Raw genomic sequence first — 25,810 nt, 5'->3', positions numbered from 1 at the left:
ACACACACACACACACACACACACACACACACACACACACACACACGATCTGTAAGCCCTTATGCTGAGCTCAGAGAGATCACGTGACCAGTCAATCTGTGAAACAGCTCCTTTCTCCTTTGCCAGCTGAGCCCTGGCTCCTCCCCACTGCCCGGGGCTCTGTTGGGGCAACCAAAGACCCTCCAGCACAGCTCGGTACCCATTCCCTCCCCATCATCTCTTCCCCTCCCATCTCTCTGGTGCTCTCAGACCACATACGTTACTTCCACAACAATTAAATCCACCAATGAGGTGACAATCACAGTGATTACCATTTATGGAACTTACTGCATCTTTGGCACCATAGACCTGCTTCCTTAATCCTGCTACTGAGCACATTATAGCAAAAGAAAGAGCAGATGAACTCACCTGCTCCAGATCCCACGACTGGCAAGTATTTGAACCCAGGCCTGTTTGAAGCAGCCCAGCCCTTTAACCACTGTGCTAACCACCTGTTACCATGTACTGAGCACCTACTGCATGCAGGCCCAGGCTAAAGGTCTCATGCACGCCCACATGGGGCCTACTGCGTGCCAGCCTGGGGTTGAGCGCCTATCATGGGCAAACCCAGAGTTGAGTGCCTACTGTGTGCTGAGCTGGGGCATGCACTCATAGCTTCAGAGCAGAAAGCACCCTGTCATCCTAAGTACTAGGAGAATAAAAATAATACCATAAAAAGTAACAGTAACACCAGGGAGGTGCTGGACTCTCCTTTTAGACATAATATTTCAGTTAACCCTCTCAGTCACCATCAGAGGCAGGCACCATCAGGACCCGCATTTTACCAAGCAGAAGACTGTGGCACAGAGAAAGGGATGTCCTTGCCCAAGGCCACACAGCAAGGGGCAGAGCTGGGATGTGAATCTAGAGCTTTTCTGATTCCCAAGGGTTCTGGCTGTTGAAATACAGAAGGGATTGCACTAGACTGGTTTGCTGGCTCAATCCCAGATGGACAGATACAGGGGAGAGGAATTCTGCCTGGAGGGAACCTCCAAAATCACTGGCCTGCAGGCTGGGAGTATTACACAGGGTCAGGCCACAGGTGCACAAAGAAGGGTGTGGGGAGCTATTGGGCAGGAGAGGTGGGTGGGGACCAACGGACTGGAATGGCAAGCAGGCAGCCTGTAAATGTAATGGGCAGATGGGAGCTATAGATGGTTAATGAGCAGAGGAGAAACTTGATTAGAGCTCTTCTTTAGGAAGAGTTACTCCCAGTGGGGGGTTGGGGTGGGGTAGAATGGTTGTAGGACAAGAAAGAACAAGGGCTGAGGGACTGTTGCAGTAAGCGCGGGCCATGGACCTGTTTTGGGTTTGCCCCTCTTCTGGAAGCAATATGCCCTCCCATCCACTTTTCCCTTAGGAAACCACCCTCCCCCACCCTGGCTCCTGGTTTGGGTGGGCCTGCCCCTCCCCCTCTCCGGGGGTGGGCACCGATCCAGCTCTAGCCAGCCAGAATGGCAGTGATTGGTTCACAGTGGGCACATGAACCCAGCCAGGCCAAACAGTGTCTGTCAGTCTGGAGACTTGCATTGAAATCGGTGGCAAAGAGTCTGTCTCTCCCCATCAGGATGGCTTTGCCCGCAGCCCGGAAGCTGGGATGGTTAGCGGGCATCTGCATCACCGCTCAGGGAGAACCTGCCCTCCTGCCCCCAAGAAGGGCAATAAAGGAGGAAGACAGAGCTAGCAGCAGCAGGAGGGGAGGTTGAGTTTGGGCAGCCTTACCTGCAGCTGCTACTTGGCCTGGACTTGCCAACCGTGGAAGCTACACTGATGTTTTTTTGTTGTTTTTTTTTTTTTTTGCTTAAGCTAACTGCACCGGGCTTCTCTCACCGCCCCTGACAGATCTCCCACCATTCCACACGGACTGAAGTTTGGGGCAAGAAGCAAGCGCAGAGGCAGTGATGGAGCACTTAGTGCAGCAGGAAGGGGGCCAGGTGAGTCCAGCGCCAGACGAGCCAGTGCGGGGCGCGGAGGACTCCAAATCCTGCCGGCAGAAAGAAACAGGAGGACGAGGGCCCAGCGACTTTCCAGATCCACGACCTTCAGGAAGCACCTCCTGCAGACAAGGACAGGCCAGCCTGGGGGCTGAGGAGAGGTGACAGGGAGAGGCTGCACGGGCACATTCCATTCTGGAAAACCTGGGGGAAGGACAGGAGAAGGAAGACAGTAGCCAGAGAGCACAGGAGAGGTGAAGGAGGGTGTTGCAGACAGACGATGCCCAAGGAGGGGCTGTCAGGGAGGAGAGAGAGCCCGGGGACCCTCCACCCCCTCATTCCCACAGTGCAGACGGAGGGGAGACCAGGTGCCGTTTTCAGGCTCCCAGGTCCGCTGTGACCTTGTGAGAGGTTTGGAAATAGGAAGGCTGGACCAGAGAGGAAGCCTGTCTGCAGAGCACGGGAGCCTCAGGCCTGTCAGGACACCTGGCGGGGTATGAGGGCCACCAAGAATCCTCCCTGCATCACGCGAATAGGCAAATGTGTCTTTTGTGACCTGCAAACAACGCCACAAGCCCTGAGCAGAACCTGCTGTGTCACTGAAGAATCCTCATGGCTTAGAAATGAGAGCCTAAACCACTTCCTCAGCAAGAAGGGGCCAAGAGCACAGACCTCGGAGCCAGCCTGGCCGGGTTCAAGTCCCAGCTCTGCCACGACCTTGCTGTGTGATCTCTGGCAAGTCACTTAACCTCTCTGGGTCTTGGTTTCCTCATCTATGGAAGTAACAGAGACAAGGCACGTCCAGCGTAGTGACTTGCATATAGAAAGTTACTACTCAGCGTTCTGAATCCTTGGTCACTGGGTTATGAGGACACGGCAGTGGGATGGAACCAGCTTTTCTAACACAAACAAGAGCAGACACGGCAACCATAACGCGCCTATACATTTGTCCAACAGATGGCTGGGGAAGGAAGGCGGACTTCCAGCCAAAGCAGACGGAGCCTTCAGATCCCACAGCCCATTCATAAGATCAACAAGCAGCAGGGAGAGCATTTTTAGTTCTCCCACCAGGCCCTCCCCACTCCCATTCCTGTCATTGGGGGAAGGGTCTGACTAGCAAACCGCAAAGCTCCAGGGAGGGAGGAAGTGTTCTCTGACCACAGCCTCGCCCCATGGCCAGGAGCATCTGTTCGGAACCTACTCACAGGATGCCCTTTCTTCCCGGGGTCACCTTCTCCTACTCCATGGAGAGAACAATAGCTTCAGAGGCAGGGGGCGGGGGGCAGGGGAAGACCCCATTCTGATGGGGGGTGGGGTGATGGATGGCCGGCAGGAGGAAACTGCTACCTTACTGTCAAGGGAGGAAAGAAACCGGCCTATGACAAAGCCTCAGAGACAGCAAGGCAAAAAATACTGCTGAAACTCCCAGTTATATGCCAGATGGGGTGAAAGCCAGGAGTCTGCACTTACTCCACTTGTAAAAGCAGTCACCGTGGTGGCGGAAGGATAGAGGTGGTTCAGAGACTGGGCTCCTCCGCCAGAATTGGAACCCAGCCCCCACCCCCACCCCGCTCTCCACAAGAGGCCCCGTGCACCTCATTAGATATGAGTTGTGAAAGTACTTCACACATCTGATATTTTAAACAATCCTTTCCAAAAGCAGTGAGTGAACGTCTAGAGGCAGCACTTAGGAAGACGTTCTAGTTGAGAGAAGATTTAAAAAATAAACAAAGCTCAGCACCACCCAGCCCATAGCAGACACTTTATAAACATTCTTTTAATTAGAGTAAATGCAAAATACCATTTGAATAAAGGAAAGGGGCCGTCGCATGATCCTGGGCACGATGAGTACTTTTTATTTATTTCACAAATGACCATGTCGTTTGCACAGGCACTGACTCACCAATTCTCACAACAGCCCTCTAAGATTACAGGAGAGGAAACCAAGGCCCCGAGAGTTAAAGTAACTTGCCCCAAACCACACAGCTAGAGGGTGGCCACGCGGGGATTCCAACCCACCTTGCTGACTGAGTCCCCACCCTAACCTCCAGGCTGCACTGCCTGTGTCTGAATCTATGTGTTTCCAAGCTAGAGACCAGAGCCTGGAAAAGAGCCCATTCTCCAATCTCAGCTTTAAAAGGCCCTCTTACCAACGATGCTGGGCCTTTTGCTTCTATGGGGTGGGGATGGGGGGTTGTGGTTCTACCTGCGTGCGTTCTTTCCTCCTAATGGTTCAACACACCGCAGGGAAGCGCAGAAAGTTTACAAACCCTAAGGATTCTGCTTGAAAGATTTCTTACATATGTAGAAACCTGTTTAACCGCCTCACAGATCAAAATACATTTTCAACCCCACCCGACCCCACACCACCTTCCGGGTGCCCCTCCCACCCCCACCAGTGCCTATCGACCCGCAAATATGCCCATTCTTCTGACTTTTCACACCACAGATTGGCTTTGCCTTTTCTATCATTTCATATACATGGGATCCTATGGTGGGTACACTTTCATATCTGGTTCTATAGTCTACAAATAAAAACATTTCACCAGCACACGGACAATGATTGTGGGAGAAGGGGGGTGGGTGAAGCTGACCGTTTCTAGCTCCTGCAATAAACGCTAGGATTGTTTTTATTGGGGCTCACTGACCGGTGGAAGGGGAAAGCGGGGAGGGCTGGAGCCAGGAGTTTGGAACAGCGGCAGTTGACGGTGGAAAACTAGCGACCCGCAGGAGGCAAAGGAGCTGCCGTGCCTGAAAAGGTTACCTTGGGAGAGAGGAAGCCAGGCGGTCGCCTCTGATCGCTCTGGATGCCCAGAGGGGAGAAGCCTTTGTGAGGCTTTAGAACGCTCAAATCTGGTTCCTACAGTGCCAGAGGCGCCCAGGGTGGCCACAGGCTCCGCCCAGTTTGGCCTCTGCCGCCCCTCCCCGGCACTGACAATATCCCAGAAGACGGGGAACTCCCCCAGATGGCGCGTCTCCCTACCTGTGCACTGTTGGATGAAGTCCTGATACTCCGCTCCCTGCTCGCCGGGGACGATGGTGGAGCCGTCATATTTAAAAGTCACCCTTTGGATTGGGAGAAGAGAAAAACACACACATATCAGCGTTGGTAGCTGCACAGTGCCGAGCTTCCAGCAGGACAATCTAAAAGATGCTCTGGCTAGGGAGAAGCCAGCGCTGGCTTTCCACGCCGTCCTGGGTTAAGGCTGCGGGAAGACAGCACGGGATGACCCTTCATCCGTCCGGTCTGGAAGACGGCTCAGTGCACCAGGCCCCTTGCGAGCTCGGGAGCGGGGCTTGGAGAGCAAAGGAAAGTTCCTCACCAGATGACGGCCGAGCCGTCGTCGCGCACCAGGTTGTACGCCGTCCGGCAAGCCTCTTTGTCGATCTTGGTGGCCATCGCCGCGATGCCGCAACGTGGATACTGTGCTCGCAGCGACAGATAAGCGCGCTCCGGGACGGCTGCAGGGACCAGAGCAGAGCGGGGCGGGGACGCTCCAAGGGCGGGCGGGCGGGCAGCGGTGGCGACAGCGGCTACGGAACGCGAGCTCTGAGCTCCGAGAGCTGCTCTGGCTCCGAGGGCGCCGTGAGCGCGCGCCAGACCTAGGCCGCGCCGCCCCGCCCCCCTCCAGCCATTGGCCTCCCAGGACGCGTCCCGCCCCGCCTCCTCTCGCTATTGGTCGTAGGGCGTCGAGGGCGGGGCGTCTTTACATGACAGCGACCAATCCCAGCCCGAGTGAGTTGCGCAACTCTGCGGCGGGGGCTGGAGGAGGGGACTTCTTTCCCCCCGCCTCCTCCTTCCTCCTCCTCCTCTTCTCCCTACCCCCTCTTCTCCTCTATCCCCCAGCCCTTTCCTCCTTCTCCCACTCCCCCAGCTCCTCCCCCCATTTCCTCCTCTCCAAGCCCTGTTTCTCCTTTCCCTCTCTCTTCTCCTGTCCTTCTCCGTCCTCACTCCTTGAGCCTGTCTCCTCATTTTCTCCCTCGCCTCCCCTCCTCCTCCTTGCTCCTCCCACTTCCGTAACCCCCCTCCCTCCTACCTATACTCACCTCCCCTCTATCCCCTCCCTCTATCCCCCTCCCCCCTTGCCCCCCCACCAGGCTGCTGGGCTCCACAGGGGATCTCCAAGTGGGTGACTTAATGCATCAAACCCAAGGAGACTGCCCCTGCCCCAGTGTATGGCTCCCTGGTTTCTAGGTAGGGAGGAATTGGAAAGAATTAAGCGTTTTTAAATAGGAGGGAATAGAAAGTGGACTGCTTCCAAAATGCTGGTGGGATCACTGTTTACTTTGTGTTCCGGTTATTGGCATTCACAGTTTATCTCCCCCTTTGGGTTCCTCCGAGGGCAGGAGCTGACTCATTCTGTCTTCTTTCTGCCCTCACTGACTCACTCATTCATTCCTTCCTGCAATCATTCCACAAAGATGAGTTACAGGGTCAAGGCAAGTAAAAAGCCCAGACCCCAGAGACCTGGCTCTTGCATTGCATCTAGCCCTGCCTCTTTTTAACTGTGGGCCCTTGGACAAGGCTGAAAAGCTCTCTGATTACTTTCCTCCAATGGAATAATAATAGTACTGACACCATAGGTTTGCTTTATGATTAATGGAACCGATACTTATAAACAGATATATTAGACCTTCAACAAAAGGTCATCGTTGTTGGTTATTAACTAAAATAAATCCTAAATAGAAACCCCAAAGGTCAGAACAATGTCCGATTAGTAATAAAATTCTCAATGGCAAACAAACAAAAATCAACCGATCAAGCATCGAACAGGTAAATGGGGGGAGGGGGTGGATGGGACCACATTTACAGGAAAGTGGGAGCTGATGTTGCTATAAATACAAAGACAAAAACAAAGAAATTCCAGTTTGATGCAGCTCCTACCTTACTTCTTGATAAAGGTAATGGGACCATCAGCCACTAGAAAGAAGAACAAAGATGGATCCATACCTCACACCACAGATCAGGGTAAATGCCAAAAGGATCAAAGATTTGCCTGTAAATTAAGGAAACCACAAAGTGCCAGAAGAAAACGTGGGAAGCTTCCTTTATAAGACCAGAATGAGAAAGGTCTTTCTAACGATGACTCAAAACACAGAAGCGGGGCTTCCCTGGTGGCGCAGTGGTTGAGAGTCCGCCTGCCGATGCAGGGGACACGGGTTCGTGCCCCGGTTCGGGAAGGTCCCACATGCCGCGGAGCGGCTGGGCCCGTGGTACGGAAAAAACAAAACAAAACAAAAAACCACAGAAGCCATAACAAAAGATGGATACATTCAAATATGTAAAAAGTCTTCTTCAATGGGAAAAAACAAAACAAAACAAAAGGCAAGGCAGTAGAAAGTATTTGCAACTCAAATCACAAAGAATTTGTCTTGCTGACGTGTAGAGAAACCAACCTAAAAAAGAGAAAAGAGGGAATTCCCTGGCGGTCCAGTGGTTAGGACTCTCTGTTTCCACTGCGTGGGGCCCAGGGTTCAATCCCTGGTCAGGGAACTAAGATCCTGCAAGGCATGTGGCACGGCCAAAAAAAAAAAGAGAGAAAAGGAAAGTGGGCACAGGATATGACCAGACAGATCAGAAGGCTCTTAAACACATGAGAAGATGTTCAATCTCAAGCCCTAATAAGAAAAATGCAAATTAAAGCAAAACTGTGATATCTTAAAAAAAAAAAACTAGCAGGTTAGCAAAAAGCAAAGTTTGACAAGCATGTTTTGTTAGTGAGGCTGTGAACACCCAGGCCTCTCATATAAGCCAGTGAGACGGCAAGTTGGTAGAACCATCCATGGAAGCCATTTGTCAATATCTAGCAAATTTAGAAGTCTATGTGCTCGCGACCAGTTTCCTCTAGATGTCAACAGCACACAGGGCTCCCTGTGTGCCCTGGTCCCAGGCTCGGGGATTCTGATGTACTTGATCTGAGGTATGGCTTGGGGGTGGGATTTTTAAAAGCCCCCTTCGTCATTCTCATGTGCAGCTGGAGCCCATGGCCACTGCTATAGACATACTCAAGTGTGTGCAAAATATATTCAAGGTTATTCACTGAGCTTTATTTGTGGCAGCAGAAGTCCCCCCATTGAATAGATGATGATAAAGGTGTGCCGTGGAGAAGTCTGCAGCTGGGAAGACAGAGAGGGGAGGGGGGCCTTCTCTCTGTGTACTGCTATGCATAGTTCCACAATCTACTTCATGATCGCACAAAACAAGGTATAGAACAGTATGCTCAAAACACCCTTTTGTGTTGCTACCTTTGGGTAAAGTGGGGGGAGGGTTTACAGAGATACTTGTACCTGTTTACATGTGCATAAACACCTCTGGAAGAGCATACACGAGAAAAACAACAATCGTACCTGAGATGGAGGTGAGGTAGGAAGCCAGACACGAGGGGAAAAGGGGAGGGAAGGAGACTTCATCATATACCATTTTCTTCTCTTCTCTTCTCTTCTATTTTTAAACACATGAATACATTACCGATTAAGAATATTAAATAACAACAACAGGGTGACTTCCATCCTGGATTTGATTCTATGGTTCAGGGATCCTGGGAGGCGGGGGGATGCCTTAACGGCGTCTCTCCTATTCCTAGTTGCTATTGCCCTCTACTGGACTGAAAGTGTACAGGGTTGGTTTTGAGACGAACCCTAATTTTGAGCACCCCGAGGTCCACGTGCCCAGCTAAGGCACAAAAGTACACTGTACACCAGAACTAAATGCGGTGTGTGAATATTTCTTTAAATCAGGATGCGTACAATAAAAAAAGCAATTTAATTCAACTCACGTTTCTTTAGAAGAGAAATCAAATCAAAATATTGGGCACTTATTATATGCTAGCTACTATGTCAAGAACGGGGGGAGTGTATAAATTCATTCATTCATTTACTCATTCATTCATTCATTCATTCCTGACAGTGGACCTATTATGTGTCCGGGGGGGGGTCACAAACCCACTTGCCTGTAGGGGGAAGGCACATAACATAAATGAGCCAAGCACACAGCCCGTAAAAAATTTCTTCTGCAGGTCATCGTCTTCTGGGTGTCAGTTTCTTCTTCTGAACTGCCATCTAAAGGGGGCCACTGGTTCTCAGAGCCACCCTAGTTGCCAGGTAAGAATCCTAGCATGACCATACCAAGCCTTCCAATTGTCTAAGAAAAGCAAAAAAATCAGAATCTTTTTGTGAATTCTCTCGATTCTTAAACTTGCATAATAACAATGTTACATGTAAGAGCTGCCTGGATGCAAATTTGAACTAGACAGATACACTCCCTGCCCTTATGGGGATTACGGTCTAGGAGGGCTAGGGGATTACAGTTCAAATAGGCCTACACAGTGGAGAGAAAGCAATGACTCCATGATGGGAAGGCCCAAACTTAGTGGAATTCACGCATCAGGCATGTTTTCATCAGGGCTTGGCCTCTATCTTTCTTCATGTTTCTACTTTGCCCTCCTTTTTTTCCTTTTAATAAATCTATTTATTTATTTTTGGCTGCGTTGGGTCTTTGTTGCTGCGTGCAAGCTTTCTCTAGTTGCGGCGAGCGGGGGCTACTCTTCGTTGTGGTGCGCGGGCTTCTCATTGCGGTGGCTTGTGTTTGTTGCGGAGCACAGGCTCTAGGCGTGCAGGCTTCAGTAGTTGTGGCTTGTGGGCTCTAGAGCGCAGGCTCAGTAGTTGTGGCACTCGGGCTTAGCTGCTCCACGGCATGTGGGATCTTCTGCGACCAGGGCTCAAACCGGTGTCCCCTGCATTGGCAGGCAGATTCTTAGCCACTGTGCTACCAGGGAAGTCCTTGCTATCCTTTTTGTATCAGTTTCATCTCCAGGCAAATTCTGCCCCTCTGGATGCGCGACCTACCCCAGATTCTGCACGGCTGACTTCTCATTCAGACCTCACAGGTTGCCCCTCAGAGAGGATTCCCCAGCATCCCGATATAAAGCAGCCCCTTCTGGGACCTCCCCTGGCCACTCTCTACCACATAGCCTTTTGTTTTCCTTAGCAGTCATAGTTATCTGAAATCACCTTTCTCCTGCATCTCTTTATAACTATGTTGTCTATCCACTCCCAGGAGAATGTCAGGTCCGTGAGGCCAGGGATGGTGTCCATCTCACTCACCATCGTATGCTCAGGTCCAAGCACGGCACTGGTCCCAGGTGGGCAGGTAATTTACAGTTGTGGAATGGGTGGATGTGGGGTGAGGGCGAGAGAAGAGTCAAGGAAGGTGATACTTGCAGAAGAGTGGACATGTAGACCAATGGAACACTTCTGAGAGTCCAGAGGTAAGCTCATACGTTTATGGTCAACTGATTTCTGCAAAGGGCGCCAAGATAATTTCATGGGGAAAGAGTAGTCCTTTATCAAATGGTGCCGGAACCACTGAATAGCACATACAAAAGAATGAAGTTGGGGGCTTCCCTGGTGGTGCAGTGGTGAAGAATCCGCCTGCCAATGCAGGGGACACAGGTTCAAGCCCTGGCCTGGGAAGATGCCACATGCCGCGGAGCAACTAAGCCCATGCGCCACAACTACTAAGCCTGTGCTCTAGAGCCCATGAGCCACAACTACTGAGCCTGCATGCCACAACTACTGAAGCCCACGTGCCTAGGGCCCATGCTCCACAACAAGAGAAGTCACCACAGTGAGAAGCCCGTGCACGGCAACAAAGAGTAGCCCCCGCTCGCCACAACTAGAGGAGGCCCACATGAAGTAACAAAGACCCAACGAGGCAAAAATAAAAATAAAATAAAATAATTTTTTAAAAAGACAATAATGAGTATCAGTGAGGAGGTGGAAAAATTGGAACCCTCATATACTGTTGACGGGAATGTAAAATGGTGTATGTGCTTTGGAGGACAGTTTGGCAGGTCCTCAAAATGTTGAACATGTAATTATATGTGACCCAGAAATTCCATGTATAGGAATATACCCAACAAAAATGGAAACATATGTCTACATAAAAACTTGTATGTGAATGTTCACAGCAGTATTATTCACAGTAGCCCAAAAGTGAAAACCTAAGTGTCCTTCAACTGATGATTGGACAAACAAAAACATGGTCTATCCATACAGTGGAATGAAGTACTGATTCATTCTTATAACATAGACAGACCTTGAAAACATTATGCTGGAATATTACTCAGCCATAAAAAAGAATGAAATAATGCCATTTGCAGCAACATGGATGGACCTAGAAATTACTAAGGGAAGTAAGTCAGGCAGAGAAAGACAAATATCGATACCATATGATATCACTTATATGTGGAATCTAAAAAAAAAATGATACAAATGAACTTATTTACAAAACAGAAACAGACTCACAGACATAGCAAACAAACTTATGGTTACCAAAAGGGAAGGGGGAAGGGAAGGATAAATTGGGAGTTTGGAATTAAAATACACACACTACTATAGATAAAACACATACAGTAGTATGTATATTGACCAGCTAGGACCTACTGTATAGCACAGGGACCTCTACTCAATATCTTGTAATAACTATAACAGAAGAGAATGGAAAAAAAGATGTATGTATAACTGAATCACTTTGCTCTACACCTGAAACTAACACAACATTGTAAATCAACTATATTTCAATAAAAATTTTTTAAAATAATTAAAAACCTTCATTAAAAATGAAAAAAAACCCATTATGCTGAGTGAAAGAAGCCAGTCACAAAAGATCATAAAATATACAATTCCATTGATATGAAAAGTCCGGAATAGTCCATTTATGGAGACAGAAAGTAGACTAGTGGCTGTCAGGGGCTGGAGGGAGGGGGAGAATGGGGAGTGACTGCTAACGAGTATGGGGTTTCTTTGGGAGGCTGAAGAAAATGTTCTGGAATTAGTGATAACGGTCACACAACTTTGTGAATATGAAAAATCACTGAACTGCACACTTTAAAGATGTTTAATGATATGAATCACTGTGTTGTACACCTGAAACTTACACAATATTGTACAGCAACTATACCTCAGTGTTAAAATGTTTAATGAAATTTAAAAATTTTATTTATTTATTTTTGGCTGTGTTGGGTCTTCTTTGCTGTGCGTGGGCTTTCTCTAGTTGCGGCGAGCGGGGGCTACTCTTCGTTGCGGTGCACGGGCTTCTCATTGCAGTGTCTTCTCTTGTTGCAGAGCATGGGCTCTAGGTGCGTGGGCTTCAGTAGTTGTGGCACACGGGCTCAGTAGTTGTGGCTCGCCGGCTCTAGAGTGCAGGCTCAGTTGTTCTGGCGCACGGGCTTCGTTGCTCCGCGGTATGGGGGATCTTCCCGGACCAGGGCTCGAACCCGTGTCCCCTGCATTGGCAGGTGGATTCTTAACCACTGCGCCACCAGGGAAGTCCTAATGGAATTTTTTAAAAGAGTGAAGGAAGCCACCTGGGTTTGGGGCCTGAGCATCTGGGTGGGTGGAGGAGATGAGTCCAGTTTGGGACAGGTGGCGTTTGAACTGCTCATGGGACATCAAAGTAGAGACGGCCGGCAGAGTTCCAAGACAGAGACTCAGGACAGAGCCTGGGTGGGGCTACAGATCTGGAAACCATGGGTCTACAGGCGGTGCTCAGGCCAGGGGTGTTTGAGAAGGTCCAGGGAGGATGCTTAGGTAGAAGGTCTATGGTGGAGCCCCAAGTGTCATCAGCATGGACAGGAAAGGAAGCCCAGGAAGTAGACTGAGAAGAACTTTCCAGAAAGGGAAGAGGAAGCCCAGAAGAGGTGGTTTTCAGGAAAGGGGGAGCGACCAGCATGGGACAAGCTAGAACCCATCCCTGTGATATTAGGCAGGGGAGCAGAAGGGGGCAGCAAGTGGGGAGGGGGCATGAGACAGTGCCCAGTAAATTTTTTAATCTGTCATTGGCCCATAAAATGGATTATGGTCAGAGACAAGTGTGGGTGGGATCCCCAGCCATGCATAGGTATTGCCTCTTTTGAGCCCCACTGCTATGCCAGATGGGCAAGTTATATAATCTATATTGATATATTATTAATAATAGTAATTATATATCCTATACATGATACAGTAACTATAGTATGCAGTATGATCAATAGTAATGTCTTTCTGTGGGTTGTGTTCTCTGTACCAAGCACCATGTTAAGTGCTTTACGACTGTTTTCTCAGGTAATTCTCATATAAGCCCAAGGAGACCGTGTCCCTAACCCCCCAACATAAGAGAGAGAACTGAGGCACCGAGAGGTGGCGCCATCTCCCCATGGTCACAGGGCAAGAGCATTGCAAATACTGTTTGAACCCAGGCAGTGTGACCTCAGGGATCTGAGCCTCCCCAGCAAGAAAGTTTGGAGACTCTCACATTGACCCGGGGTATCTCAGCTATGTGTGCTCTGAGACTAGAAACATCTGTGCTGATCTTTTTTTTTTAATAAATTTATTTATTTTATTTATTTAGTTTTGGCTGCATTGGGTTTTTGTTGCTATGCACGGGCTTTCTCTAGTTGCGGCGAGCGGGGGCTACTCTTTGTTGCGGTGTGCGTGCTTCTCATTGTGGTGGCTTCTCTTGCTGCACAGCACGGACTGTAGGTGCCTGGGCTTCATTTGTTGTGGCTTGTGGGCTCTAGAGCACAGGCTCAGTAGCTGTGGTACACGGGCTTAGCTGTTCCACGACATGTGGGATCTTCCCAGACCAGGGCTTGAACCCGTGTTCCCTGCATTAGCAAATGGATTCTTAATCACTGTGCCACCAGGGAAGTCCTGTGCTGACTTTTTAAGACCATAATTTTTGCATGAGCTTTATTTCTTTCATTGCAAAAAAACCTTACAGAATTGTTGAGGTCAGTGTCCTGGTTTCCACACTTTCCTTGGGGCTACAGAAAGAAAGAAATCCCACCTCAGCTGTAATTAGAGATGGGAATAAAACATAACCCTGAAACTTGCTGTTCTCAGCAAGGTGGTCATCATTCTGAAACAGGTGCCTTACATGGAATGGATATTTATAGAAAATGATATTTATAAAATCAGCACTGAGCTCACTCACTGTCAAATCTCTGAAAAGAGGCCCCCAGGAACTTTTGGGAAATGAAGATGCTGAGCAACTGACTGAGGAAACGTAATCCCTATGTCCTGAATGGTCTTTCTCAGGAACCATGAGTCACTGAGAGAACTCCGCTTGGGTTCCAGAAATCCAGCAAGAAGACACAGGAAGGGGCAACATGACCTGGGATTTTATCTACCGTGAGTAAGGGCTGGGTGGGTCCAAGTCTCTGAATGGGGCAGTGTGGTCTAATGGCTAAGGGTTCAGGCAACTGCTCACCCAAAGCCTGGCTCTGCCTACCCTTCCTGAGCCTCAGTCTCCTCTTCCATTAAGTGGGTACCTCCCACAGAGGAGTTATTTGAGGATCACATGTGGAAAATGCATATCAAATGATATAAAAGCAGCTAATACTTTGAGTGCCAGCCCCCTGCCCCTTCCAAGTGGTATGTAACCTTAAACTGCCTTACTAGAAGTAACACACAGCACTAGAGTCCACTGGAAAACAGAAACTGTATATATATAAATAATCAAGCAAATGAGAGAGGGAAGTATGTAAGCAGGAAGAATTGAAGGCAGGGTATTGGCTGCAGCAGGTACAGGAGAGCTGAGAAGCTGAGCAGGTTGGTGACACACTCCCAGAAATCAGCCACAGGCTAGAGACTGGTGACCAGCTCTGGGTCAGAGAGACAGAGAGGGGAGGAGGGGACACTAGAGTAGGGGCTGGGGTCACCCAGGGTTTGCTGCAGCTCAGAGGAGGTATGGCTGCTGCAGATTTGCTCCAGAGAGGGACAGAAATACCCTTGCCTTTTCTTCCCTCCTGCCCTCCACTCTCTCACGAGGGTCTCCCACTGCCAGACTCAGCAGGAAGCCTTTGACCAGGGAGCTGGGAAATCCAGCCTGCAGTGGGGACACCCTTCCCCCACGCCACCACCATCCACCCGACCATTCAGGGCCAAGGAGGGCAGGTGGGAGGAGCAGCTCTAACGCCCAGAACCAGGGAAGGAGAACATGTTGTTTCATTGGTCTGACCACACCCTGAGAATTGTGTTCCGATGTGGAAATCATGCTTAAAGGAGGACCCCAGCTGACACAGGGTCCCCACCCTGTGAGAAGCCACAGATGCAATTTACCCTGCAGGAGAGCAGTTTCATGGAGGGCAGGGGAACTGCCCCTCCATTTGGGAGGGGGTCTCTCTTGCAGCAGATGGTAGTCTTCTTATACAACCCTCCCAGGAGCAAGTCGACACCAGTTACAGGAAGAAAGAGTTGGAGTCAATATAAAGAAGTTGTTTTTCCGTTTCATAGCAATTAACACAACATTGTAAATCAATTATACTTCAGTTTTTAAAAATATATTGATTGGGGGCGGAGTCAAGATGACGTACTAGGAGGACACGGAATTAGCGTCTCCTCATAACTAGGGCACCTACCAGGCACTGGTGGGGGACCATGGACACCTAAGTGCATGGCAGGAACCCCCAGCAACCAGTTCTTTCAATTATAGTTTTATTTTTCCTAATATATTTTTTATCTTTCTGATTTTATTTTGTTTTTTATTCTTTGATATTGTAATACTCCTTTTTTTCTTTCCTTCTTCCTTTTTTTATTTATTATTTATTATTATTTTTTTTTTACCACACAAGAAGCTTGTGGGATCTTGGTTCCCAGGCTGAAAGTCGGGCCCGAGCTCCTGTGGTGGGAGCTCCAAGTCCAAACTGCTGCACTAACAGAGAACCTCAGACCCCAGGGAATATGAATCAGAGTGAGGCCTCCCAGAGGTCCTCATCTCAGCACTAAGACCCAGCTCTATGCAACTGCCTGCAAACTCCAGTGCTGGCTGGACATCTCAGGCCAAACAACCAGTAAGACAAGAATACAGCACCACCCATCAAAAAAAATAAAAAATGTTACAGACGAAGGAGCAAGGTAAACACCTACAAGACCAGATAAATGAAGACGAAATAGGCAACGTACCTGAAAAAGAATTCAGAGGAATAGCAGTAAAGATGATCCAAAATCTCGGAAACAGAATGGAGAACATACAAGAAACATTTAACAAGGACCTTGAAGAACTAAAGAGCAAACCAACAGTGATGAACAACACAATTACTGAAATTAAAAATACTCTAGAAGGGGGCTTCCCTGGTGGCGCAGTGGTTGAGAGTCCGCCTGCCTATGCAGGGGACACGGGTTCGTGTCCCGGTTGGGGAGGATCCCACATGCCGCGGAGCGGCTGGTCCCGTGGGCCATGGCCGCTGAGCCTGCGCGTCCGGAGCCTGTGCTCCACAATGGGAGAGGCCACAGCGGTGAGAGGCCCGCGTACCGCAAAAAAAAAAAAAAAAAAAAAATACTCTATAAGGAATCAATAACAGAATAACTAAGGCAGAAGAACGGATAAGTGAGCTGGAAGATAAAATGGTGGAAATAACAGCCAGGGAGTAGAATTAAGAAAAAAAAATGGGGCTTCCCTGGTGGCGCAGTGGTTAAGAATCCGCCTGCCTAATGCAGGGGACACGAGTTCGAGCCCTGATCTGGGAAGATCCTACGTGCCGTGGAGCAACTAAGCCCGTGCGCCACAACTGCTGAGTCTGTGCTCTAGAGCCCATGAGCCACAACTACTGAGCCTGCGTGCCACAACTACTGAAGCCCATGTGCTCTAGGGCACATGCTCTGCAACAGAGAGAAGCCACTGCAATGAGAAGCCCACACACCGCAACAAAGAGTAGCCCCCACTTGCCACCACTAGAAAAAGCCCGCACACAGCAACAAAGACCCAACGCAGCCAAAAATAAATAAATTAATTAATTTTTTTTAAAAAAGAAAAAACAATGAAAAGAATTGAGGACAGTCTCAGAGACCTCTGGGACAACATTAAATGCACCAACATTTGAATTATAGGGGTCCCAGAAAAAGAAGAAAAAAAGAAAGGGTCTGAGAAAATATTTGAAGAGATTATAGTCAAAAACTTCCTTGACATGGGAAAGGAAATAGTCACCCAAGTCTGGGAAGCACAGAGAGTCCCATACAGGATAAACCCTATGAAAACCACAACAAGACACATATTAATCAAACTAACAAAAAATTAAATTCAAAGAAAAAATATTAAGGGCTTCCCTGGTGGCGCAGTGGTTGAGAGTTCGCCTGCCGATGCAGGGGATACGGGTTTGTGCCCCGGTTCGGGAAGATCCCACATGCCGCAGAGCGGCTGGACCCGTGAGCCATGGCCACTGAGCCTGCGTGTCCAGAGCCTGTGCTCCACAACGGGAGAGGCCACAACAGTGAGAGGCCCGCATACCGCAAAAAAAAAAAAAAAAAAAAGCAGCAAGGGAAAAGCAACAAATAACATACAAGGGAATCACTATAAGGTTAACAGCTGAGTTTTCAGCAGAAACTCTACAAGCCAGAAGGGAGTGGCTGGACATATTTAAAGTGACAAAAGGGAAAAACCTACAACCAAGATTACTCTACCCAGCAAGGATCTCATTCAGATTCGATGGAGAAATTAAACTTTTACAGATAAGCAAAAGTTAAGAGTATTCAGCACTGGGCTTCCCTGGTGGTGCAGGGGTTAAGAATCCACCTGCTAAGGCAGGGGACACATGTTCAAGCCCTGGTCTGGGAAGATCCCACATGCCACGGAGCAGCTAAGCCCGTCCACCACAGCTACTGAGCCTCAGCTCTAGAGCCCACGAGCCACATCAACTGAGCCCACATACCACAACTACTGAAGCCTGTGTGCCTAGGGCCCGTGCTCGCAACAAAAGAAGCCACTGCAGTGAGAAGCCCGCGTACCACAACGAAGAGTAACCCCGCTCGCTGCAACTAAAGAAAGCCCAGACACAGCAACAATAGACACAACGCAGCCAAAGATAAATTAATTAATTAATTTAAGAAAAACCACATCCCTGGTCAGAAAAGTACAATTAAAAATAAATAAATAAACATTTAAAAAAAAACAGAGAGAGAATTCAGCACCACAAAACCAGCTTTACAACAAATGCTAAAGGAACTTCTCTACGTAGGAAACACAAGAGATGGAAAAGGCCTACAAAAACAAACCCAAAACAATTAATAAAATGGTAATAGGAACATACATATCAATAATTACCTTACATGTAAATGGATTAAATGCTCCAACCAAAAGACATAGCCTGGCTGAATGGATATAAAAACAAGACCCATACATATGCTGTCTATAAGAGACCCACTTCAGACCTAGAGACACACACAGACTGAAAGTGCAGGGATGGAAAAAGATATTCCATGCAAATGGAAATCAAAAGAAAGCTGGAGGGACTTCCCTGGTGGCACAGTGGCTAAGAATCTACCTGCCAGTGCAGGAGATACGGGTTCGAGCCCTGGTCCAGAAGATCCCACGTGCCACAGAGCAGCTAAGCCCGTGCACCACAACTACTGAGCCTGCATTCTAGGGCCCACGACCCACAACTACTAAAGCCTGCACACCACAACTACTGAGCCTGCACGACACAACTACTGAAACCTGCACAGCTAGAGCCCGTGCGCTCTGCAACAAAGAGAAGCCACCGTAATGAGAAGCCTGTGCACTGTAACGAAGAGTAGCCCCCACTCACTGCAACTAGAGAAAGCCTGCGCCCAGCAATGAAGACCCAATGCAGCCAAAAATAAATGAATAAATAATAAAAAAAGAAGGCTGGAGTAGCAATTCTCATATCAGACAAAATAGACTTTAAAATAAAGATTATTACAAGAGACAAAGAAGGATACTACATAATGATCAAGGGATCGACCCAAGAAGAAGATGTAACAATTACAAATATTTATGCACCCAACATAGGAGCACCTCAATACATAAGGCAAATGCTAACAGCCATAAAAGGGGAAATCGACAGTAACACAATAATACTAGGGGACTTTAACACCTCACTTCCACCAATGGACAGATCATCCAAAATGAAAATAAATAAGGAAACACAAGCTTTAAATGACACATTAAACAAGATGGATTTAATTGATATTTATAGGACATTCCATCCAAAAACAACAGAATACACTTTCTTCTCAAGTGCTCATGGAACATTCTCTAAGACAGATCATATCCTGGGTCACAAATCAAGCCTTGGTAAATTTAAGAAAATTGAAATCGTATCAAGTATCTTTTCCGACCACAATGCTATGAGACTAGATATCAATTACAGGAAAAAAACTGTAAGAAAATACAAATACATGGAGGCGAAACAATACGCTACTAAATAACCAGATATCACTGAATAAATCAAAGAGGAAATCAAAAAATACCTAGAAACAAATGACAATGAAAACACAACTACCCAAAACCTATGGGATGCAGCAAAAAAAAATTCTAAGAGGGAAGTTTATAGCAATACAATCCTACCTCAAGAAACAAGAAACATCTCAAATAAAGAAACTAACCTTACACCTAAAGCAATTAGAGAAAGAAGAACAAAAAAAACCCCCAAAGTTAGCAGAAGGAAAGAAATCATAAAGATCAGATCAGAAATAAATGAAAATAAATGAAGGAAACAATAACAAAGATCAATAAAACTAAAAGCTGGTGCTTTGAGAAGATAAAATTGATAAACCATTAGCCAGACTCACCAAGAAAAAAAGGGAGAGGACTCAAATCAACAGAATTAGAAATGAAAAAGGAGAAGTAACAACTGACATTGCAGAAATACAAAGGATCATGAGAGATTACTACAAGCAACTATATGCCAATAAAATGGACAACCTGGAAGAAACGGACAAATTCTTAGAAAAGCACCAGCTTCCAAGACTGAACCAGGAAGAAATAGAAGACATAAACAGACAATTCACAAGCACTGAAATTGAAACTGTGATTAAAAATCTTCCAACAGGGCTTCCCTGGTGGCGCAGTGGTTGAGAGTCTGCCTGCCGATGCAGGGGACACAGGTTCGTGCCCCGGTCCAGGAAGATCCCACATGCTGTGGAGCGGCTGGGCCTATGAGCCATGGCCGTTGAGCCTGCGTGTCTGGAGCCTGTGCTCCCCAACGGGAGATGCCACAACATACCAGTGAGAGGCCCACATAACCCCCCAAAAAAAAAAAAAAAAATCTTCCAACAAAGAAAAGCCTAGGACCAGATAGCTTCACAGGCAAATTCTATCAAACATTTAGAGAAGAACTAACACCTATCTTTCTCAAACTCTTCCAAACTATAGCAGAGGGAGGAACACTCCCAAACTCATTCTATGAGGCCACCATCACCCTGATACCAAAACCAGACAAAGATGTCACCAAAAAAAAAAAAAAAAAAACTACAGGCCAATATCTCTGATGAACATAGATGCAAAAATCCTCAACAAAATACTAACAAACAGAATCCAACAGCACATTAAAAGGATCACACACCATAATCAAGTGGGGTTTATCCCAGGAATGCAAGGATTCTTCAATATATGCAAAGTAATCAATGTGATACACCATATTAACAAACTGAAGGATAGAAACCATATGATAATCTCAATAGATGCAGTAAAAGCTTTTGACAAAATTCAACTCCCATTTATGATAAAAACCCTCCAGAAAGTAGGCATAGAGGGAACCTACCTCGACACAATAAAGACCATATATGACAAACCCACAGCAAACATGTGATGATGAAACCATTTAATGATGATGAAAAACTGAAACCATTGATGAAAAACTGAAACCATTTCCTCTAAGATCGGGAACAAGACAAGGATGTCCACTCTCACCGTTATTACTCAACAGAGTTTTGGAAGTTTTAGCCACAGCAATCAGAGAAGAAAAATAAATAAAAGGAATCCAAATTGGAAAAGAAGAAGTAAAACTGTCACTGTTTGCAGATGACATGATACTATACATAGAAAATCCTAAAGATGCCACCAGAAAACTACTAGAGCTAATCAATGAATTTGGTAAAGTTATAGGACACAAAATTAATGCACAGGAATCTGTTGCATTCCTATACACTAATGATGAAAAATCTGAAAGTGAAATTAAGGAAACACTCCCATTTACCATTGCAACAAAAAGAATAAAATACCTAGGAATAAACCTACCTAAGCGGAAAAAAGACCTGTATACAGAAGACTATAAGACACTGATGAAAGAAATTAAAGATGATACAAACAGATGGAGAGATATACTATGTTCTTGGATTGGAAGAATCAACATTGTGAAAATGACTATACTACCCAAAGCAATCTACAGATTCAGTGCAACCCCTATCAAGCTACCACTGGCATTTTTCACAGAACTAGAACAAAAAATTGCACAACTTGTATGGAAACACAAAAGACCCCGAATAGCCAAAACAATCTTGAGAAAGAAAAATGCAGCTGGAGGAATCAGGCTTCTGGACTTCAGACTATACTACAAAGCTACAGTAATCAAGACAGTATGGTACTGGCACAAAAACAGAAATATAGATCAATGGAACAGGATAGAAAGCCCAGAGATAAACCCACGCACATATGGTCACCTTATCTTTGATAAAGGAGGCAAGAATATACAGTGGAGAAAAGACAGCCTCTTCAAGAACTGGTGCTGGGAAAACTGGACAGCTACATGTAAAGGAATGAAATTAGAACACTCCCTAACACCATACACAAAAATAAACTCAAAATGGATTAAAGACCTAAATGGAAGGCCAGATGCTATAAAACTCTTAGAGGAAAACATAGGCAGAACTGTCTATGACATCAATCACAGCAAGATCCTTTTTGACCCACCCCCTAGAGTAATGGAAATAAAAACAAAAATAAACAAATGGGACCTAATGAAACTTAAAAGCTTTTGCACAGCAAAGGAAACCATAAACAAGATGAAAAGACAACCCTCTGAATGGGAGAAAATATTTGCAAACAAAGCAACTGACAAAGGATTAAGCTCCAAAATATACAAGCAACTCATGCAGCTCGATATCAAAAAACAAACAACCCAATCCAAAAATGGGCAGAAGACGTAAATAGGTATTTCTCCAAAGAAGATATACAGATTGCCAACAAACACATGAAAAGATGCTCAACATCACTAATCATTAGAGAAACACAAATCAAAACTACAATGAGGCATCACCTCACACTGGTCAGAATAGCCATCATCAAAAAATCGATAAACAATAAATGCTAGAGAGGGTGTGGAGAAAAAGGAACCCTCCTACACTGTTGGTGGGAATGTACATTGGTACAGCCACTGTGGAGAACAGTATGGAGGTTCCTTAAAAAACTAAAAATAGAACTACCATATGATCCAGCAATCCCACTATTGGGCATATACCCTGAGAAAACCATAATTCAGAGTCATGTACCACAATGTTCATTGCAGCTCTATTTAAAATAGCCAGGACATGAAAGCAACCTAAGTGTACATCGACACATGAATGGATACAGAAGATGTGGCATGGGCTTTCTGGTGGTGTACTCGTTAAGAATCCGCCTGCCAATGCAGGGGACACGGGTTGAAGCCCTGGTCCGGGAAGATTCCACATGCCGCAGAGCAACTAAGCCCGTGCAACACAATTACTGAGCCTGCGCTCTAGACCCTGCGAGCCACAACTACTGAGCCCATGTACCAGAACTGAAGACCGTGCACCTACAGCCTGTGCTCCGCAACAAGAGAAGCCACCGCAATGAGAAGCCCGCACACCACAATGGAGAGTAGCCCCTGCTCGCCACAACTAGAGAAAAGCCCGTGCATAGCAACAAAGAACCAGTGCAGTCCAAAATTAATTAATTAATTTAAAAAAAAGAAGATGTGGTACATATATACAATGGAATATTACTCAGCCATAAAAAGAAATGCAATTGAGTTATTTGTAGTGAGGTGGATGGACCTAGAGACTGTCATACAGAGTGAAGTAAGTCAGAAAGAGAAAAACAAATACCATATGTTAACACATATATATGGAATCTTAAAAAAAAATGGTTCTGATGAACCTAGGGGCAGGACACAAATAAAGACTCAGGCATAGAGAATGGACTTGAGGACACGGGGAGGGGGAAGGGTAAGCTGGGACGAAGTGAGAGAGTAGCCCTGACATATATACACTACCAAATGTAAAATAGCTAGTGGGAAGCAGCTGCATAGCACAGAGAGATCAGCTCGGTGCTTTGTGACCACCTAGAGGGGTGGGATAGGGAGGGTGGGAGACGCAAGAGGGAGGAGATATGGGGATATATGTATATGTATAGTTGATTCACTTTGTTATACAGCAGAAACTAACACAACATTGTAAAGCAACTATACTCCAATAAAGACGTTAAAAAATATATATGTATATGTATATATATATATATAAAAATATATATATATGTATATATATATATATATATAGATTAAAGAAGAAGCTCCTTCCAGTGGAGCCCTCTGAGAGGTAGTGAGTCCCCCGTCACAGCAAAAGATCCGTGAGCATTAATTCTTGATCTAGTGACTGTTGCTTTTCTGAACTAGATTCTACTTTTTTTTTTTGGTTCAGCAGCCATGGATCACGGGCCTTGCCGCTCTGCGGCATGTGAGATCTTCCCGGACCGGGGCACGAGCTGGTGTCCCTGCATCGGCAGGCGGACTCTCAACCACTGCACCACCAGGGAAGCCCAGATTCTACTTTTAACATGACAAAGAAGTTTCAGTAGCACAGAAGATCTTGCATCATCAGTTAAACTTTTTTTTTTTTTTTTAACTGTGAAACCCAGATTGGGACTTGAACCCACGGTCTTTTTTTTTTTCCTTTTAATGAATTTATTTATTTATTTATTTATTTAGTATTTATTTTGGGCTGCGTTGGATCTCCGTTGCTGCACGCGGGCTTTCTCTAGTTGCAGTGAGCGGGGGCTACTCTTTGTTGCAGTGCACGGGCTTCTCATTGTGGTGGCTTCTCTTGTTGTGGAGCTCAGGCTCTAGGCACGCAGGCTTCAGTAGTTGTGTCACGCGGGCTCAGTAGTTGTGGCTCGTGGGCTCTAAAGCGCAGGCTCAGTAGTTGTGGCGCATGGTCGTAGTTGTAGCATATGGTCTTAGTTGCTCGGCGGCATGTGGGATCTTCCCGTACCAGGGCTCGAACCCATGTCCCCTGCATTAGCGGGTGGATTCTTAACCACTGTGCCACCAGGGAAGTCCCATCAGTTAAACTTTTAAACTTGCTTTGTAAAAACCCTCTGTTTTGTTTCTCCTTAACAGGCTATAAATTCCTCTCAGACAGGAACATGTTTATAGTTCTGCCTGATTTTAAGCAAATATAATATATGAAAACCTTGGTTCTTGGTTCCACTAAAACAAACCAAAAAACAAACCAAAACAAAGCAAAATCCACCACTGAATTCCTTTCAACAATAATTTTCCCTAGAGCGTTTAAAATATACTACCAGGATCCAATAAGGTTTTTTTCTGAAGTGTTTATTTCATGCTGGCAAAGGGAAACTATTATACAGAGGAAGCCTACAGAGAGGAAGAAATTAATGTGAACAATATGCAAATAAAAAGCCACAGTTGTCTGCACTATGTGTTAAAGTAAGCATCCCTTTGGCTTTTAGCAGCCCATAACGGCAGCCTGCGGTAGGTAAAGAAATATTGTTTATTAACAGAGAATACGCCATTGAATTCAATAGATATAATAAATTTAAAATTAATTTTAAAATTAAATAAATTTAAAAACCAGTTTCATACTTGGACATTTAGGAGCGAAAAATGAAGGAAAAATAGCAGAGAAAACAGAAAATGAGAAATTGGAAGAAAAGGGAAAAAAGCAGAGAACTTCAGAAAGACAAGGGAGCTTTCTTATGCTATAAAATCAGGATTTTGGTCCATCAGCTAATAGTGAATCTAAGAAGTCAGTTGTCTCAGGGAATCACCTTAAATTCATCCATACCGTGAGTATTTAACTGGACCTAACACATGCGTATACATTCTTCTTTGAGCATGGGCTGGCTGAAACAGGCCTGTGTATTTCTTTCTTTCTTTCTTTCTTTTTTAATTGAAGTATAGCTGATTTACAATGTTGTGTTAGTTTCCGGTATACAGCAAAGTGATCCGGTTACATTTATATTAATTCTTTTTCAGATTATTTTCCATTATAGGTTATTATAAGGTATTGAATATAGTTCCCTGTGCCAGATAGTAGGTCCGTGTTGTTTACCTATTTTAAATATAGTCGTGTGTATCTGTTAATCCCAAATCCCTGATTTATCCCTCCTCTCTCTTTCCTCTTTGGGAATCATAAGTTTGTTATGTCTGTGGGTCTATTTCTGTTTTGTAAATAAGTTCATTTGTTTCATTTTTTTACATTGCACATATAAGTGATATCATATGGTATTTGTCTTTCTCTGTCTGACTTAATTTAGTATGATAATCTCCAGGCCCATCCGTGTTGCTGCAAATGGCATTATTTCATTCTTTTTTATAAGCCTGGGTCTTTCTTCTCACATGGACCACATCTATAACTCTTCTGCTACAATTTCCCATTTCCTGTTCTTTATGGCAGCTGGAGAACCTAAAGATGCTTTCAAATCCATCCATGTGTACAACGATGCCCCCCACCTGGGGCTCACAATTTCCTTCCATTTTCTCTGTCCCAGTTTCTACAGCTCATTTGATGTCAATTTCCTCAGTCACTCGCTTCAAGTTTTCCCAAGTTTCTTATCAGTTTTCATAGAGACAATATTCTTTCTTTTTACCCTCACGTTTCCACAATTTCTGTAACACTTAATTGAATCAATTAGTGACAATAATAAACACAACTGCTATACACAAATTTGGGAGCAAACACAACTGACTCTACTAAGCACAGAGGCCAAAGGTAGGGGGAGAAGTACATAGGTGGAGGGTTCAATGTGCTTGTGTGTTTCACAGAAGAAATGGGACAGGTACGTTAATCTAGTGAGTCAATAA

At 45.9% G+C, this 25,810-nt stretch overlaps 1 protein-coding gene and 1 long non-coding RNA gene across 3 annotated transcripts in view; both read right to left on the bottom strand.

Moving 5' to 3' along the window:
* COTL1 (coactosin like F-actin binding protein 1) overlaps positions 1 to 5,543 on the bottom strand; it is a 43,707-nt gene extending 38,164 nt beyond the window's left edge. The window contains exons 1-2 of the mRNA XM_027119105.1: positions 5,297 to 5,543; positions 4,957 to 5,039 (exon numbers count right to left, since the gene is read on the bottom strand). Coding sequence (XP_026974906.1) covers positions 4,957 to 5,039; positions 5,297 to 5,373 — 160 coding nt within the window. The 5' untranslated portion in view covers positions 5,374 to 5,543. The remainder of the gene's footprint in view (positions 1 to 4,956; positions 5,040 to 5,296) is intronic.
* Positions 5,544 to 6,066: 523 nt separating this feature from the next.
* Positions 6,067 to 25,810, bottom strand: part of LOC113627002 (uncharacterized) — a 33,540-nt gene continuing 13,796 nt past the window's right edge. The window contains exons 4-5 of one of the 2 annotated variants that reach the window (XR_003435389.1): positions 8,322 to 8,415; positions 6,067 to 6,970 (exon numbers count right to left, since the gene is read on the bottom strand). This is a non-coding gene — a long non-coding RNA (uncharacterized LOC113627002). Of the gene's footprint in view, positions 8,416 to 25,810 lie in introns of both variants that reach the window. The other variant, XR_003435388.1, reaches the window with a different exon arrangement.

This window comes from Aethalodelphis obliquidens, unplaced genomic scaffold, assembly GCF_003676395.1.
Source record: "Aethalodelphis obliquidens isolate GAN/ISIS:26980383/991018 unplaced genomic scaffold, ASM367639v1 scaffold20, whole genome shotgun sequence".
In the NCBI taxonomy this organism is placed as follows: domain Eukaryota; kingdom Metazoa; phylum Chordata; class Mammalia; order Artiodactyla; family Delphinidae; genus Aethalodelphis; species Aethalodelphis obliquidens.
Note: the sequence above shows the minus strand (reverse complement) of the source record. Positions and strands in the feature narration are given on the sequence as shown.